Source organism: Haliotis rubra, unplaced genomic scaffold, assembly GCF_003918875.1.
Source record: "Haliotis rubra isolate DU_JTF1 unplaced genomic scaffold, ASM391887v1 Scf243, whole genome shotgun sequence".
Classification (NCBI taxonomy): domain Eukaryota; kingdom Metazoa; phylum Mollusca; class Gastropoda; order Lepetellida; family Haliotidae; genus Haliotis; species Haliotis rubra.
This window is the reverse complement of record NW_025766481.1, coordinates 518624-536658: the sequence shown is the minus strand read 5'-3', so window position 1 is coordinate 536658 and position 18035 is coordinate 518624. Positions and strand designations below refer to the sequence as shown.

The 18035-nt window shown below is 43.1% G+C and overlaps 1 protein-coding gene across 12 annotated transcripts in view; it reads right to left on the bottom strand.

Annotated features, from left to right (window-relative positions):
* Positions 1-15524: 15524 nt before the first annotated feature.
* LOC124278889 (rho guanine nucleotide exchange factor 9-like) overlaps positions 15525-18035 on the bottom strand; it is a 115712-nt gene continuing 113201 nt past the window's right edge. For 10 of the 12 annotated variants that reach the window (XM_046714675.1, XM_046714677.1, XM_046714678.1 and 7 more), the window contains one exon: positions 15525-17955. In XM_046714675.1, the coding sequence (XP_046570631.1) occupies positions 17789-17955 (167 nt within the window). In that variant the 3' untranslated portion in view covers positions 15525-17788. The remainder of the gene's footprint in view (positions 17956-18035) is intronic. The other 2 variants (XM_046714682.1, XM_046714681.1) reach the window with 1 other exon arrangement.

Sequence of the window (18035 nt, the reverse complement as noted above, 5' to 3'; positions counted from 1 at the left end):
ACTGCCTATAGACATTGCTGGTGTCTGTGTTGTTCACGTCAGTCAGTCAGACATGCCATGCTATCACGACTAAGCGATGAGGGCATGACATGTAAATGTAGATGAGACTGACATGGCGATCATGTTGAGGAAAGCGCCGGGGGACGTCACGAAGTTGGGAAGTACCCCACCCCGGAGCTGACACTGTTGTTATTTATTGGCTGGCCATGAGGCAGCACGAATGCACTGACTTCAAGTGGATCCCACAACCAGTCAGTCGATAGCGGCGGATATATATACTGAACAGCAAAAGAAACGCAAGTCTAGCTTTTTGTCAAATTGTTCAATAGAAGACAACCAAAATTAGGTCTAATCATTTATTCTGTAGAAAACACTGTTAATTCAACAGCTGAAAGTTGCTGTTGACATTGAATTGCAATAAGTTCAAATTGATTACAGTCCGTCAAATGGAGATACCACTGAAAAGTGACAGTCTCTTTAAGAGCACGTATAGCCACCTTGTTTGCACACAGGCCGTGCAACCTCAGCTCATTGAGTTCACTAAAGTCTGAAAGAATGGATGGAAACACTCAAACACCAGTCTCTGTTCCAACTGTGCAAGTGTGAGTGGCTGTCTTCCTGCAGCAAACCTACGTCCAATTTCGTCCCAGAATGTTCAATGGGAGCCATATCCGCGCAAAGAGACGGCCATGCAAGAACGTTAATGTTGTCCAAGATATTTTTATGGATTAAACTTCTTTATAATTTCCCTCACGACGTTTCGAGACCATTCCAGGTCCCTTCATCAGGTGAACTGACAGTTAATGTTGTTCTGAGCCAGATAATCCATCGACACCTTTGCTGTGTGAGGGCTGTAAACGTCGCTGGCGTTGTTGACGTGTCAAAATTGGCCCCACATATGGCCGTCGGCAGTGGATTCCAACAGCTCGAAGACGACGCCTAGTCGTATCGCTGGACACTGCTCCCCTTGACCCATGAACTAAGGCTGCTGTTACTGTTGCTGCTTGAGTTCGGTTCCTTAGATGAGTTGCCCGGATGAACCGATCTTGCGTATGAGTTGTCACTCGTTGCCGTCCGGTACGGGGACGATCAGCAGCAACCCGCTTTGTTGATGACGTTGAGCAAGTCGTGTAATAGTGGTAAGATGACAGCCCAATTGCAGAGCTACCTCCGTGCAACTTTCAAGTGGCCATGCCCCTCCTCTCAGTCGTTAGTCTACGCATCGTTTGTTTGGCATGTGCACCTCCTAGCGTCAATACTGAACTGTTTTTTTACACAAACCATTATAAAGGATACCTCAGAGTGAAATGCATGCTTTCCATCCAGAACCGTCGATCCACGTGCTAAAATTATGGTTTTGCTGCACTGTCGGGTGCTTGTGCGTCAAATTGTATGACATCATGTCATCTGGGATCATTACGTCACTTTACCATGAACGTTCTATAGACATGAACGCTTACTTTTATGAGATTTCATGTTTTCGAACCTTGCGTTTCTTTTGCTGTTGAGTATAAATACCTGTTGGTGTGGCACTACTACATGTCGCCTCCTGGTGGTGTGGCACTACTACATGTCGCCTCCTGGTGGTGTGGCACTACTACATGTCGCCTCCTGGTGGTGTGGTCGCCTCCTGGTGGTGTGGCTACTACATGTCGCCTCCTGGTGGTGTGGCACTACTACATGTCGCCTCCTGGTGGTGTGGCTACTACTACATGTCGCCTCCTGGTGGTGTGGTACTACTACATGTCGCCTCCTGGTGGTGTGGCACTACTACATGTCGCCTCCTGGTGGTGTGGCACTACTACATGTCGCCTCCTGGTGGTGTGGCACTACTACATGTCGCCTCCTGGTGGTGTGGTACTACTACATGTCGCCTCCTGGTGGTGTGGCACTACTACATGTCGCCTCCTGGTGGTGTGGTACTACTACATGTCGCCTCCTGGTGGTGTGTCGCCTCCTGGTGGTGTGGGTACTACTACATGTCGCCTCCTGGTGGTGTGGCACTACTACATGTCGCCTCCTGGTGGTGTGGCACTACTACATGTCGCCTCCTGGTGGTGTGGTACTACTACATGTCGCCTCCTGGTGGTGTGGTACTACTACATATGTCGCCTCCTGGTGGTGGTGGCCTCCTGGTGGTGTGGTACTACTACATGTCGCCTCCTGGTGGTGTGGTACTACTACATGTCGCCTCCTGGTGGTGTGGGTACTACTACATGTCGCCTCCTGGTGGTGTACTACTACTACTACCTGGTGTCGCCTCCTGGTGGTGTGGTACTACTACATGTCGCCTCCTGGGTGGTGTGGTACTACTACATGTCGCCTCCTGGTGGTGTGGTACTACTACACTACATGTCGCCACCTGGTGGTGTGGTGCCACCCCTGGTGGTACTACATGTCGCCTCCTGGTGGTGTGGCACTACTACATGTCGCCTCCTGGTGGTGTGGTACTACTACATGTCGCCTCCTGGTGGTGTGGCACTACTACATGTCGCCACCTGGTGGTGTGGTACTACTACATGTCGCCTCCTGGCGGTGTGGTACTACTACATCGTCGCCACCTGGCGGCGCGAGACTTCTGTGTGTCCTGTGTCTACTGCAAGGTGGGAAAAGCGACTCGTCCCAATTAGCTCTTGTGCTTGTTAAATAGCGCGCTACTTTAAATTTACCTGCAAAACAAACCCTTACTGGCCTGTGTTTAATGTGTTCCCAACCTTGACGCCAGTCCTTCTCTCAGCTGCTTCCTATAAACACTGGAATACAGAAGCCAGTGCAAATATAAACATCTGCGGTGCTCTGATCACCTGACATTTTGGATAATACAGCATTCTGGATCAAATTCCTAATTACTTGAAGAAAGAAAAAGTAACAAACGTGAAAACTAGGAAAATGAACAACTCTTTGAAAGAACCAGAGCAGTGAGACAGCAGTATCAACACGGATGTCATGCAGCTCTACATAGCCGTAACCTGTCAATACTTCGATCAGTTGTGTTTGTCAACATATTGTATGGACAGGCGTCCAGTGATCGTGATGTTCTTGTCATTGATTTCAGTGGAGATGTAAATCAACTGGTACTGCTTAACTATCAGGGCTGAGCAATGGACAACGATGACATTTTCAACAATTGAATGAGTGAGTGAATTTACGATGGCATATAACAAGTGCCCCATCATTAAATCACTAGATCGGTGCTCACCTGTGGGTGAATGGTTTTAGTGGGGTCAAAATTAAACAGAATTGTCACGAAATTTCAAAATAAAATGGAGGTGTATGGTATTAGCAATACTAAATACATACAACATATTCCCATTGACACATGGACATTGCTATACGGAAACACGGTTCAGCCTAGACCTAGGAGATAAGGTAGATGGCAGTCAGCGTTGTATACGATGGGCGACGGTCCGCCCGGCATAACAGTGAATGACTGAAGAACGCTATGTATTGACACCCGATCTACCAGGGGTACTGTAAGCAAGCAGATATGACAAACCTTGGAATATAATTAACATGGCTATTTGTGCACTTTCAGTTTAGCCTCGGTGTCATCCTCTCACACAGCAGTCACGCGAGGACGTTGTGAGATACAACACTGAGGGCGAGGACAATTCTATATACATACTGTGAACGCAGTCAACAGACTTGGTCATCTTTAAGCAATTATTTTTGTTTTAATCAAGGTGTCAAGGCTCTAGTTCCATTCTCCAGTAAACGATTGGAAACGGCGTTTTAAGGTTCTTATTCAGTTGTTTGGATGAGGCAAGAGCACATCAAGGGAGATTCACATTATCGGTCGCCAGATGCAACCTCCTTCATGCAGTTGCTCAGACCCACTGGGGCTACACGTGCTGGGACATTCATACAATCAACATCTGCACTGGGGCTACACGTGCTTGGATATTCAGACTGTCAACATCTGCACTGGGGCTACACGTGCTGGGACATTCAGACAATCAACATCTGCACTGGGGCTACACGTGCTGGGACATTCAGACAATCAAAATCTTCACTGGGGCTCAACGTGCTGGGACATTCATACAATCAACATCTGCACTGGGGCTACAACATCAACACATCTGCACTGGGGCTACACGTGCTGGGATATTCAGACAATCAACATCTGCACTGGGGCTACACGTGCTGGGATATTCAGACAATCAACATCTGCACTGGGGCTACACGTGCTGGGACATTCATACAATCTACATCTGCACTGGGGCTACACGTGCTGGGATATTCAGACAATCAACATCTGCACTGGGGCTACACGTGCTGGGACATTAAGACAATCTACATCTGCACTGGGGCTACACGTGCTGGGATATTCAGACTGTCAACATCTGCACTGGGGCTACACGTGCTGGGATATTAAGACAATCAACATCTGCACTGGGGCTACACGTGCTGGGACATTCATACAATCAACATCTGCACTGGGGCTACACGTGCTGGGATATTCAGACAATCAACATCTGCACTGGGGCTACACGTGCTGGGACATTAAGACAATCTACATCTGCACTGGGGCTACACGTGCTGGGATATTCAGACTGTCAACATCTGCACTGGGGCTATACGTGCTGGGATATTAAGACAATCAACATCTGCACTGGGGCTATGGGACATTCATACAATCAACATCTGCACTGGGGCTACACCCGCTGGGATATTCAGACTCAACATCTGCACTGGGGCTACACGTGCTGGGACATTAAGACAATCAACATCTGCACTGGGGCTACACGTGCTGGGATATTCAGACTGTCAACATCTGCACTGGGGCTACACGTGCTGGGATATTCAGACAATCAACATCTGCACTGGGGCTACACGTGCTGGGATATTCAGACAATCAACATCTGCACTGGGGCTACACGTGCTGGGACATTCAGACTGTCAACATCTGCACTGGGGCTACACGTGCTGGGACAGACAATCAACATCTGCACTGGGGCTAATCAACATCTGCACTGACACGTGCTGGGATATTCAACATCGGCACGGGGGCTACACGTGCTGGGATATTCAGACAATCAATATCTGCACTGGGGCTACACGTGCTGGGACATTCAGACAATCAATATCTGCACTGGGGCTACACGTGCTGGGACATTCAGACAATCAACATCTGCACTGGGGCTGGGACATTCAGACAATCAACATCTGCACTGGGGCTACACGTGCTGGGACATTCAGACAATCAATATCTGCACTGGGGTTACACGTTGGGACATTCAGACTGTCAACATCTGCACTGGGGCTACACGTGCTGGGACATTCATACAATCAATATCTGCACTGGGACTACACGTGCTGGGATATTCAGACTGTCAACATCTGCACTGGGGCTACACGTGCTGGGACATTCAGACAATCAATATCTGCACTGGGACAACACGTGCTGGGACATTCATACGATCACATTCATACGATCATCTGCACTGGGGCTACACGTGCTTGGATATTCAGACTGTCAACATCTGCACTGGGGCTACACGTGCTGGACTGTCATACTGGGGCATTCAGACTGTCAACATCTGCACTGGGGCTACACGTGCTGGGATATTCAGATTGTTAACATCTGTACTGGGGCTACACGTGCTGGAATATTCAGACTGTCAACATCTGCACTGGGGCTACACGTGCTGGGATATTCAGATTGACTAACAAATAGTCTCTGAATATAAATATCTCTTGATAGATACAAAGGATTCCTCCATGGTTTTAGCATGGCTTGGCGGAAAGGAAACTAATGCGGGTCGGGACTGTGAGCTTTCTTGCAAAGACTAATGTTTAGTCTCAGAATATACATAATTTAGGTTGAAACAATGAATTACTTTAAAATTGAGAAAGGCGACCCAGTGCGGTTCAGGGACTGTGAGACAGACCAGGTCTTGCCCAAGACATTGCTCAACGTACCTTTGGCGAAGAGGCGATAACGAGCACCAGCATGTCTTGAACGTGTTCATAAGCTCCATTAGGCCAGACGTTTGCTCAAAACATCATTGCGTAATGCCGATGATCACAAAATGTCCAGAAGATCAACACTTAATAGAGGCGTCATATTTGTCACATGGGTATGTACAGGGCGCTTCATTTAACTAAACTGTGATAATAAGGAGAGGTAAAATCCTTCTTCATAATTTGCTGACGTCTATACAGTCTCGTGTACGTAGACTCAACTATATGTACTGTACCATTGGTATATTGTAGCTCAATTGTCACAGTCTCATGTACGTAGACCCACCTATTTACCCTGTACCATTGTCATACTGTAGCTCAATTGTCGCAGTCTCGTGTACGTAGACCCAACTATTTCTACTGTACCACTGGTATATTGTAGCTCAGTTGTCGCAGTCTCATGTACGTAGACCCAACTATTTCTACTGTACCACTGGTATATTGTAGCTCAGTTGTCGCAGTCTCATGTACGTAGACCCAACTATTTCTACTGTACCACTGGTATATTGTAGCTCAGTTGTCGCAGTCTCGTGTACGTAGACCCAACTATTTCTACTGTACCACTGGTATATTGTAGCTCAGTTGTCGCAGTCTCATGTACGTAGACCCAACTATTTCTACTGTACCACTGGTATATTGTAGCTCAGTTGTCGCAGTCTCGTGTACGTAGACCCAACTATTTCTACTGTACCACTGGTATATTGTAGCTCAGTTGTCGCAGTCTCGTGTAATGCGTAGACCCAACTATTTCTACTGTACCACTGGTATATTGTAGCTCAGTTGTCGCAGTCTCGTGTACGTAGACCCAACTATTTCTACTGTACCACTGGTATATTGTAGCTCAGTTGTCGCAGTCTCGTGTACGTAGACCCAACTATTTCTACTGTACCACTGGTATATTGTAGCTCAGTTGTCGCAGTCTCGTGTACGTAGACCCAACTATTTCTACTGTACCACTGGTATATTGTAGCTCAGTTGTCGCAGTCTCGTGTACGTAGACCCAACTATTTCTACTGTACCACTGGTATATTGTAGCTCAGTTGTCGCAGTCTCGTGTACGTAGACTCAACTATATGTACTGTACCATTGGTATATTGTAGCTCAATTGTCACAGTCTCATGTACGTAGACCCACCTATTTACCCTGTACCATTGTCATACTGTAGCTCAATTGTCGCAGTCTCGTGTACGTAGACCCAACTATTTCTACTGTACCACTGGTATATTGTGGCTCAGTTGTCGCAGTCTCGTGTACGTAGACCCAACTATTTCTACTGTACCACTGGTATATTGTAGCTCAGTTGTCGCAGTCTCGTGTACGTAGACCCAACTATTTCTACTGTACCACTGGTATATTGTAGCTCAGTTGTCGCAGTCTCATGTACGTAGACCCAACTATTTCTACTGTACCACTGGTATATTGTAGCTCAGTTGTCGCAGTCTCGTGTACGTAGACCCAACTATTTCTACTGTACCATTGGTATATTGTAGCTCAGTTGTCGCAGTCTCGTGTACGTAGACCCAACTATTTCTACTGTACCACTGGTATATTGTAGCTCAGTTGTCGCAGTCTCGTGTACGTAGACCCAACTATTTCTACTGTACCACTGGTATATTGTAGCCCAGTTGTCGCAGTCTCGTGTACGTAGACCCAACTATTTCTACTGTACCACTGGTATATTGTAGCTCAGTTGTCGCAGTCTCGTGTACGTAGACCCAACTATTTCTACTGTACCACTGGTATATTGTAGCTCAGTTGTCGCAGTCTCGTGTACGTAGACCCAACTATTTCTACTGTACCACTGGTATATTGTAGCTCAGTTGTCGCAGTCTCGTGTACGTAGACCCAACTATTTCTACTGTACCACTGGTATATTGTAGCTCAGTTGTCGCAGTCTCGTGTACGTAGACCCAACTATTTCTACTGTACCACTGGTATATTGTAGCTCAGTTGTCGCAGTCTCGTGTACGTAGACTCAACTATATGTACTGTACCATTGGTATATTGTAGCTCAATTGTCACAGTCTCATGTACGTAGACCCACCTATTTACCCTGTACCATTGTCATACTGTAGCTCAATTGTCGCAGTCTCGTGTACGTAGACCCAACTATTTCTACTGTACCACTGGTATATTGTAGCTCAGTTGTCGCAGTCTCGTGTACGTAGACCCAACTATTTCTACTGTACCACTGGTATATTGTAGCTCAGTTGTCGCAGTCTCATGTACGTAGACCCAACTATTTCTACTGTACCACTGGTATATTGTAGCTCAGTTGTCGCAGTCTCATGTACGTAGACCCAACTATTTCTACTGTACCACTGGTATATTGTAGCTCAGTTGTTGCAGTCTCCGTGTACGTAGACCCAACTATTTCTACTGTACCACTGGTATATTGTAGCTCAGTTGTCGCAGTCTCGTGTACGTAGACCCAACTATTTCTACTGTACCACTGGTATATTGTAGGCTCAGTTGTTGCAGTCTCGTGTACGTAGACCCAACTATTTCTACTGTACCACTGGTATATTGTAGCTCAGTTGTCGCAGTCTCGTGTACGTAGACCCAACTATTTCTACTGTACCACTGGTATATTGTAGCTCAATTGTCGCAGTCTCGTGTACGTAGACCCAACTATTTCTACTGTACCACTGGTATATTGTAGCTCAGTTGTCGCAGTCTCGTGTACGTAGACCCAACTATTTCTACTGTACCACTGGTATATTGTAGCTCAGTTGTCGCAGTCTCGTGTACGTAGACCCAACTATTTCTACTGTACCACTGGTATATTGTAGCTCAGTTGTCGCAGTCTCGTGTACGTAGACCCAACTATTTCTACTGTACCATTGGTATATTGTAGCTCAGTTGTTGCAGTCTCATGTACGTAGACCCAACTATTTCTACTGTACCACTGGTATATTGTAGCTCAGTTGTTGCAGTCTCATGTACGTAGACCCAACTATTTCTACTGTACCACTGGTATATTGTAGCTCAGTTGTCGCAGTCTCGTGTACGTAGACCCAACTATTTCTACTGTACCATTGGTATATTGTAGCTCAGTTGTCGCAGTCTCGTGTACGTAGACCCAACTATTTGCACTGTGCCATTGTCATATTGTAGCTCAATTGTCGCAGTCTCCTGTACGTAGACCCAACTATTTGCACTGTATCATTGGTATATTGTAGCTCAATTGTCGCAGTCTGGTGTAATTAGACCCAACTATTTGTACTGTACCATTGTCATATTGTAGCTCAGTTGTCGCAGTCTGGTGTAATTAGACACAACTATTTGTACTGTACCATTGTCATATTGTAGCTCAGTTGTCGCAATCTCATGTACGTAGACCCAACTATTTGACAATGACAATGACAATGACAATACTTTATTACCCGTGAGGGAATTCTTGTGTAAAGTACAGAGCTCAAACATTGATAAAATGATTAAATTAATTTCATACAATAAATAATACACATATAACACGCTAACAAGGTAAAACAAACACTAGGAATCATTTAAAAGATTAATACTGGCAGGAACAAAGGATTTCATGGCACGATTGGATTTAAAACGGGGTAAATTATAACGTCGCCCTGAAGGCAGTACTTTATATTCATAGTAGATGGGATGATCTGGATCAGATATAATCTTACGGGCTGACTTGAGAACTCTTTCTTCATATATTTCATTTAGGTTAGCAAAAGATACACCTGCAATTTTACTGGCTAATAAAACTATTCTGATGAGACGGTTTCTGTTTTTAAGGGATAAGGTTCCATGCCAGCATTATACAGAAAAAGCCAGAACGCTCTGTATAAAGCACTGATAGAAAAGACACATAATTGATTGATTAACATTGAAACATCTCAATTTGCACAAGAAGTGTAACCTTTGTTGACACTTATTGAATATAGCATCTGTGTTCACATTAAAATTCTGTTTGTTATCAATATGTGTACCAAGATACTTTTATTTATTAACAGTTTCAACAGGTCTATTGTTGATTATAGCTGGCAACTTGGTGTTCTTGTTGGTTCTGAAGTCAATAATCAGTTCCTTAGTTTTCTTCACATTCACTTGAAGATAATTATGTTCACACCATGATACAAAGTCACTTATATCATCTCTATAATGCTGTTCATCCTCATTCTGTATGAGCCCTACCAGGGCTGCATCATCAACAAACTTGACCGTTAGACAATTAGATTTGCGGCTGATGCAGTCATTGGTGTACAAGATAAATAATACAGGTGATAGAACACAGCCCTGTGGCGCACCGGTATTTGTCTTTATAGTAGATGATGTAGATGAATTCACCCTGACAAACTGCAACCTGTCAGTAAGAAACTGTTCAACCCACAGCAATATGTTACTGTTGGCATTCATGGACATGAGCTTCCGCAATAAAATATGTGGTTGAATAGTATTGAATGCTGAAGAGAAATCTACAAATAGGATACGTACATAGGATTTAGCAACATCCAAATGTTTATATACAGTATCTAACAAAGACAATTTTGCATCTTCCACACCTCGTCTGGCTCTGTATGCGAACTGAAAAGGATCTAACGCAAGTCCGACATCTCGAATAAAAAGCGACAGAACAATCCGTTCAAAACATTTCATAACAACTGATGTGAGGGCAGCTGGTCGAAAGTCATTCAATTCTGTAGATTTAGCGTTACTTTTCTTTGGAACCGGGATTATTTCTGACTTTTTCCAAACGGATGGTATATTGTATGATTATCAAGTGAAATCTGAAATAGCTTATAAAATATATGACATAGCTGTTCACTGCACTTTTTTAACACAATGCCATCTAAACCATCTGGGCCAGTGGCTTTCCGGATAGTAATTTTGGAAAATTGGAGTCTCACTGTCTCTTCTGTGAATTCAATCCTATCGCCATTGTCTCTCTCAATCTCATTGATGACACGTTTCCATTCCTGACTGAAATCATGTGAATCGAAGCGCGCGTAAAAGGTATTCAATTGTTCCGCATAGTGCCTGTCATCGGTGACATTGAGACGAGAATGTTTCCTTTCATTCCCTATCATAGTCCACACACCTTGCCAGGCTTGTCGGGTGTTGTTGTTCCGAAATTGGGCCTCGACTTTGCTTTTAAAGTCATCTTTACACTTCTTTACTTGTACATTAATTTATTTCTGAATAACTTTCAGCTTCACAGTGTCTTTTGAACAGAATGCCCTCTTTTTCTCATTTAAAAGCAATACTTTCAATTCCTTCGTAACCCACGGTTTGTTATTTGGATAGATTTCTATTTCTTTGGTTGTAATATTGGAATCCACACAGAATTTAATATACGATGTGATGCTGTCAGTCAACTCGCAGGGGTCACTGGTGTTGTTAATGAATACATCCCAATCTGTACAATGGAACATCCCTGAAGACGCTCAAGAGAATCGCTGTCCCACGATTTCACGATTTTGGTTTGAACTGGATCAGTTTTTAGCTTCTGTTTGTAAATTGGGATGAGGTGAACAGAGTTGTGATCAGACACAGTCCAATTGGTGGTTTGGCATTGTACTGTACTACCATTGTCATATTGTAGCTCAATTGTCGCAGTCTCCTGTACGTAGACCCAACTATTTGTACTGTACTACCATTGTCATATTGTAGCTCAATTGTCGCAGTCTCCTGTACGTAGACCCAACTATTTGTACTGTACTACCATTGTCATATTGTAGCTCAATTGTCGCAGTCTCCTGTACGTAGACCCAACTATTTGTACTGTACTACCATTGTCATATTGTAGCTCAATTGTCGCAGTCTCCTGTACGTAGACCCAACTATTTGTACTGTACTACCATTGTCATATTGTAGCTCAATTGTCGCAGTCTCCTGTACGTAGACCCAACTATTTGTACTGTACTACCATTGTCATATTGTAGCTCAATTGTCGCAGTCTCCTGTACGTAGACCCAACTATTTGCACTGTATCATTGGTATATAGTAGCTCAATTGTCGCAGTACCGTGTACGTAGACCCAACTATTTGTACTGTACCATTGTCATATTGTAGCTCAATTGTCGCAGTCTCCTGTACGTAGACCCAACTATTTGCACTGTACTTAGACCCAACTGTACCATTGGTATATAGTAGCTCAATTGTCGCAGTACCGTGTACGTAGACCCAACTATTTGTACTGTACCATTGTCATATTGTAGCTCAATTGTCGCAGTCTCCTGTACGTAGACCCAACTATTTGCACTGTATCATTGGTATATTGTAGCTCAATTGTCGCAGTCTCGTGTACGTAGACCCAATTATTTGTACTGTACCATTGGTATATTGTACGCAACTATTTGTAGCGTACTGTTGTCACGTTGTATTGAATGTACCATGTATCCAGTTGTGTACCATATGTATCCAGTTGTGTGTACCATATGTATCCAGCTCTCTGCACCATATGTATCCAGCTGTACGTACTTTGTACCCTATGTATCAACTGTGTGCACGCTATGTATCCAGCTGTGTACCATATGTATCCAGCTGTGTATGCTGTGTATCCAGCTATGTACCCTATGTATCCAGCTGTGTACCCTATGTATCCAGCTATGTACCCTATGTACCCAGCTGTGTACCCTATGTATCCAGCTGTGTACCATATGTATCCAGCTGTGTACCCTATGTATCCAGCTGTGTACCTTATGTATCCAGCTATGTACCCTATGTATCCAGCTGTGTACCCTATGTATCCAGCTATGTACCCTATGTATCCAGCTGTGTACCTTATGTATCCAGCTATGTACCTTATGTATCCAGCTATGTACCTTATGTATCCAGCTGTGTACCTTATGTATCCAGCTATGTATCCAGCTGTGTACCCTATGTATCCAGCTGTGTACCCTATGTATCCAGCTGTGTACCTTATGTATCCAGCTGTGTACCTTATGTATCCAGCTGTGTACCTTATGTATCCAGCTGTGTACCCTATGTATCCAGCTGTGTACCTTATGTATCCAGCTGTGTACCTTATGTATCCAGCTGTGTACCTTATGTATCCAGCTGTGTACCTTATGTATCCAGCTGTGTACCTTATGTATCCAGCTATGTACCCTATGTATCCAGCTATGTATCCAGCTGTGTACCCTATGTATCCAGCTATGTACCCTATGTATCCAGCTGTGTACCCTATGTATCCAGCTGTGTACCTATATGTATCCAGCTATGTACCTTATGTATCCAGCTATGTATCCAGCTATGTACCCTATGTATCCAGCCGTGTACCCTATGTATCCAGCTGTGTACCCTATGTATCCAGCTGTGTACCCTATGTATCCAGCTATGTACCCTATGTATCCAGCTATGTACCCTATGTATCCAGCTGTGTACCATGTGTATCCAGCTGTGTATCCTATGTTTCTTATGTGATGAGGTGAGGTGAAATTGGGTTTAACGTCGTTCTTGAGAATATTTCGCTCATATGACTGACTGACCGAGTTTGGTTTTACGCCGCTTTTAGCAATATTCCAGCAACATCACGGCGGGGGACACCAGAAATGGGCTTCACACATTGTACCCATGTGGTCGCTTTAGTTGGTTTTATAGTGCTAGCCCACTGAGATAACAGTGAAGCATGAATACCCCACTCAGACACATTATACTGACTCCGAGCCGACCAGTCCTTGTTGAACCCATTAATGCCGAGCGCCAGACAGGGACCAACAAGTACCATATTTAAACGTCTTTTGGTATGATGCGGTCAGGGATCGAACCTGCGACCTTCCCCTCTAACCAGTACACCACGGAGGCGGTTGTACCTTATGTACCCAGATGTGTATGCTATGTACCATACATATCCATCTGTGTACCATGTATCAAGCTGTATGTACCCTATGCATCCAGCTGTACCATATGTATCCAGCTGTGTATCATATGTATCCAGCTGTGTATATGTACCATATGTATCTAGCTGTGTATACTATATGTATCCAGTTGTGTACCATATGTATCCAGCTGTGTACCATATGTATCCAGCTATGTACCATATGTATCCAGCTGTGAATACCATATGCATCAGCTGTGTGTACCATATGTGTACCCTATTTATCAGCTGTGTACCCTATGTATCCAGCTATGTACCTATGTATCCAGCCATGTACCCTATATGTATCCAGCTATGTACCCAGCTTAGGATCCTATGTATCAGCTATGTACCCTATGTATATCTGTGTACCACATGTATCTATCTGTGTACCCTATGTATCCGTGTACCATATGTATCCAGCTATGTACCCAGATGTGTACCAATTGTATCCAGCTGTTTACCATATGTATCCAACTGTGTATCCTATGTATCCATCAGTGTACCTAAGTATCCAGCCATGTACCCTATATGTATCCAGTTATGTACCCTATATGTATCCAGTTATGTACCCTATATGTATCCAGTTATGTACCCTTGTATCCAGCTGTGTGTATGAACCATATGTGTATACTGTGTATCCAGCTGTGTACCATATGTATCCATCTGTGAAGATCCAGGTTAGAATTGATCTTCACTAACCTGTCTGGTCCAGACTCAATTATTTACATAGTGCCACCATATAGCTGGAATATTGCGGAGTAGGGTGTAAAACTAAACTCACTCATCCATCTGTGTACCCTATGTATCCATCTGTACATGCCATGTACCATTATATGTATCCAGCTATGTACCATATGTACCCAGCTGAGTGTACCAATGATATTTCCAGTTTTGTGTACCATGCATCCAGTTGTGTATTTTCTCTTGCTAGATGATTGGATGGGCACTTTATTATTCACAACAAAGAAAGTGGAAGGGTCCAGGTGCATTGTCATGTAAAAAAGGGGGGTACACAATACCTTCCTAACTGAAGATGCTGGGTGACCAGCCTATCTGGTATCATCAAATGGTCCAGGAAATGCTGCCTTCCTGAGGGTCAAAATGAATATCCTTCACAGATTATTAGGTTTGTTTTGTCAAACATAAGAAAAGTGAACACATGCAGTCCTTTCTTCCCCGGTCGTGACATACCACTACCTTGTACTTACACAACACCTTCAATAGCACAAGCTTATGCCAGACTGCATGCCTCCATGAAGAAAACCAAAAATACACTTCTATCATATCTAATGAAATTCAGGAAAAGCTTATTGACATTCAACTACCAGACTGTCCCAGGCCTTTACTGATGCCCAAACAATCTCTGATCACGTAACATGACTTGATTAATTTGATCTACATGGTCAGTTTACCTTGGAAAGAAGGAAGTCCTCATTCCATGCTCTTCTGGGAACACATACAAAATATGAATGTTCATAAGGTGCAACAACAATAAAATGGCAAAGATATTCACAGGATCTAAAACATAACCTTGACCTTTGATAGACATGCCACAGAACTGTCATGAGGCAGGACATGCAGGTACAGTGGTGTCACACACACTTGTTTCATGGCAGGATGGAGTTCTGATGGAACTGCATGTAAATTCACATTAATAGTTTCAGGTAACAAACACAAAGACAAAGAAACACAAACCATGTTCACCTGATAAAAATTCTTGTAAAACAAAACAAAATTTTATTATTGTGATGATTTATTTGAGGATGAATATTTGTACATATTTACAAAAAGCAGAAAAAGATGTAGAAAAGTGTCTGCACATCCAGACAAAGTGTATAAATAACCAGCAGAGACAATGTATATACACAAGCAATGAGATCTAATACATAAGTCTATGTACAAAGCAATTAAAAGATGTGTACATGTGGAAAGTAGGAAATTATTTAAGACTGAATCTTTATTTTCTCCACTGGATCAATGTTATTTCATTTGATAACCAACGTTTAAATGTATCATGGTTAATTCAGATCTAACATTGATTTCAGTTCTCCCCACGACATCGTTTGTATTGCACCGACTAGTTGTATTACACATGTAAAACTCTCACCTTGCACAGGTCTAGTCACAAGCACCTTCTAATGCTATGATGGCAGCCAAATACTCAGGAAATAATTTGATGGTTTAAAACATGTATCACTCCATCTGTCCTCCTCTGGAAGACCTTCATCTTGACATGAATATTGATCCCAATGACTGAATGTCAGAATGTAGAATGTCATAACACCGTCCCTATTCTCGTCAAACAAGGTCAGCAAATTATGCTAAGGAGATGTAAAATATGAACACATTAACCAAGGTATGTTTTTGTTAAAGGAGAAGATACACTAGTAAAAGAATGTGTCGGTTGAATACCAACTAATTCATACCATGTAGAGTTTAGTGTACAAGTACTGTACAGTCTAGTCATGTCCAGTACTATATGACCAGTTTCCAGTTGTATAATACACATTTACACTGTTGTTACATGATGTAGTTGATATCTGCCCCAGCTGGAGTCGGGCTTGCATCCACAGATCATGTACAGATTGAAAGACAAGTGGACTAGCTTCCGTAATGGGTTGAGCAAATGGAGGAAGGTAGATAATTCTATTCACATCAGCTCCCTTTTACAAACAAGAACTATTTTGTTTATGGTTACAGGACAGTTACACGCCTTGCTCTTGGATAACATGGCATATACTTCCATGTAAAGATGCTCAAAACATTTACTACTGCCAATGTGTACAGCAGTAAAGGGAAAATTTGTTATTCTCCATTGAATTACTGAATGGTTGTCAAAGTGATTGTGGCATTCTGTAATACTTGTGCGGTATTCCTCAATATATTACTCTGCAATCTTTATATCGGTTAACGTGAATATAGGTATGTTGGTTGACCAGACGTTAGCACCTGCAGAATGTTACTGGAACCTTGTTCCCTGGTCGAACACTCATGACTTAGCAAGATACTGCTTCTAGTCAGTTGGTCCGGTTTACCTGTACCCTACACCCACTGCTGTAAGGAATGAACATCTTGTAGAAATGGTCTCAATACATGATTTCATTGATATGGTCTACTTATGAAATGCACATAGAATGGCTTTGAATTGGAAATATTGCAGTGATTAGAAGGGTCTAGGGCATGCTCCTCACTAAGCTTGAGATTTCAGCAGTAATATTTGCTTTAGTTCACCATTAAATAATTAATATATGAACCTCCTCTAATTCAAAATGTACAAACAATAGTTTGTAAATACTTGTAAGAATATATAAATGTTAGAAAATATTTGTCTCATAACAGACAACTGTCATTTGCAATAATGAAGCACAATATACACAAAACTGAATGAAGCACTACAACAGGTGAGTGACCATGGGCCGTGGATATGAAACAGTGGAGACAGACGTCCTATTGTTTGCCCACTGGAGGCAATGTAAGTTCAGTCTGGTTCAGGCAGCTATGTGAACCTCTAGCCTTCAAATATCTACATCACAAGGTCCTAGACTGGCACCATCGGCATGGCAACACTGCTAGCAGTCCAGATATGTCTCTAGCTGTCACAAGCTGCTAATCCATCCATGCACGGCACCAAAACACAAACTTACTACTGACCCTCCTACCTTGAGAAGGTAATATACATTATGCTTCACTATACGTGTACACCCACTGCACTATCTTCTATAACATGTTTATAGCACTTGATATGAATAACCAATGGTAGTGTCTGACACAAAATAGGAACCAATGGAAGCATCTGGCACAAAATAGGAACCAATGGTGGTGTCTTGCACCAAATACCAACCAATTTTGTTGTATGTCTGTCCATGTTTGACATGGAGCAAATCAGTTTATGAATAGTGTTACACTGTTGTGCATACACTACAAGACCAGTGTTGGAAGAAGTGAAGCAAACACTGCCAGTAACATCAGCTATCTCTTTAAGTTGCAAAAACACTTTCTTCACTTTTTCTTTCCCTGACCAAGGAAGAACCATGTTAGTTTCTTTGATTGGTTTATGTCCCCGAGTGAATCTTGCTGCTTCTTGCGAGGAAGGGTTCCTGGGACTGCAAATGTGCCATCCTTTTTAGTGTGACGTAGACTTGCACTTCTAGCTGCCTTTCTCTTTCCTGGAAGCACACATACAAAGGTTAAACCACATGTGGATACAGTCCTTGTGTTCATACAGGAGTTAAATACACTTGAACAT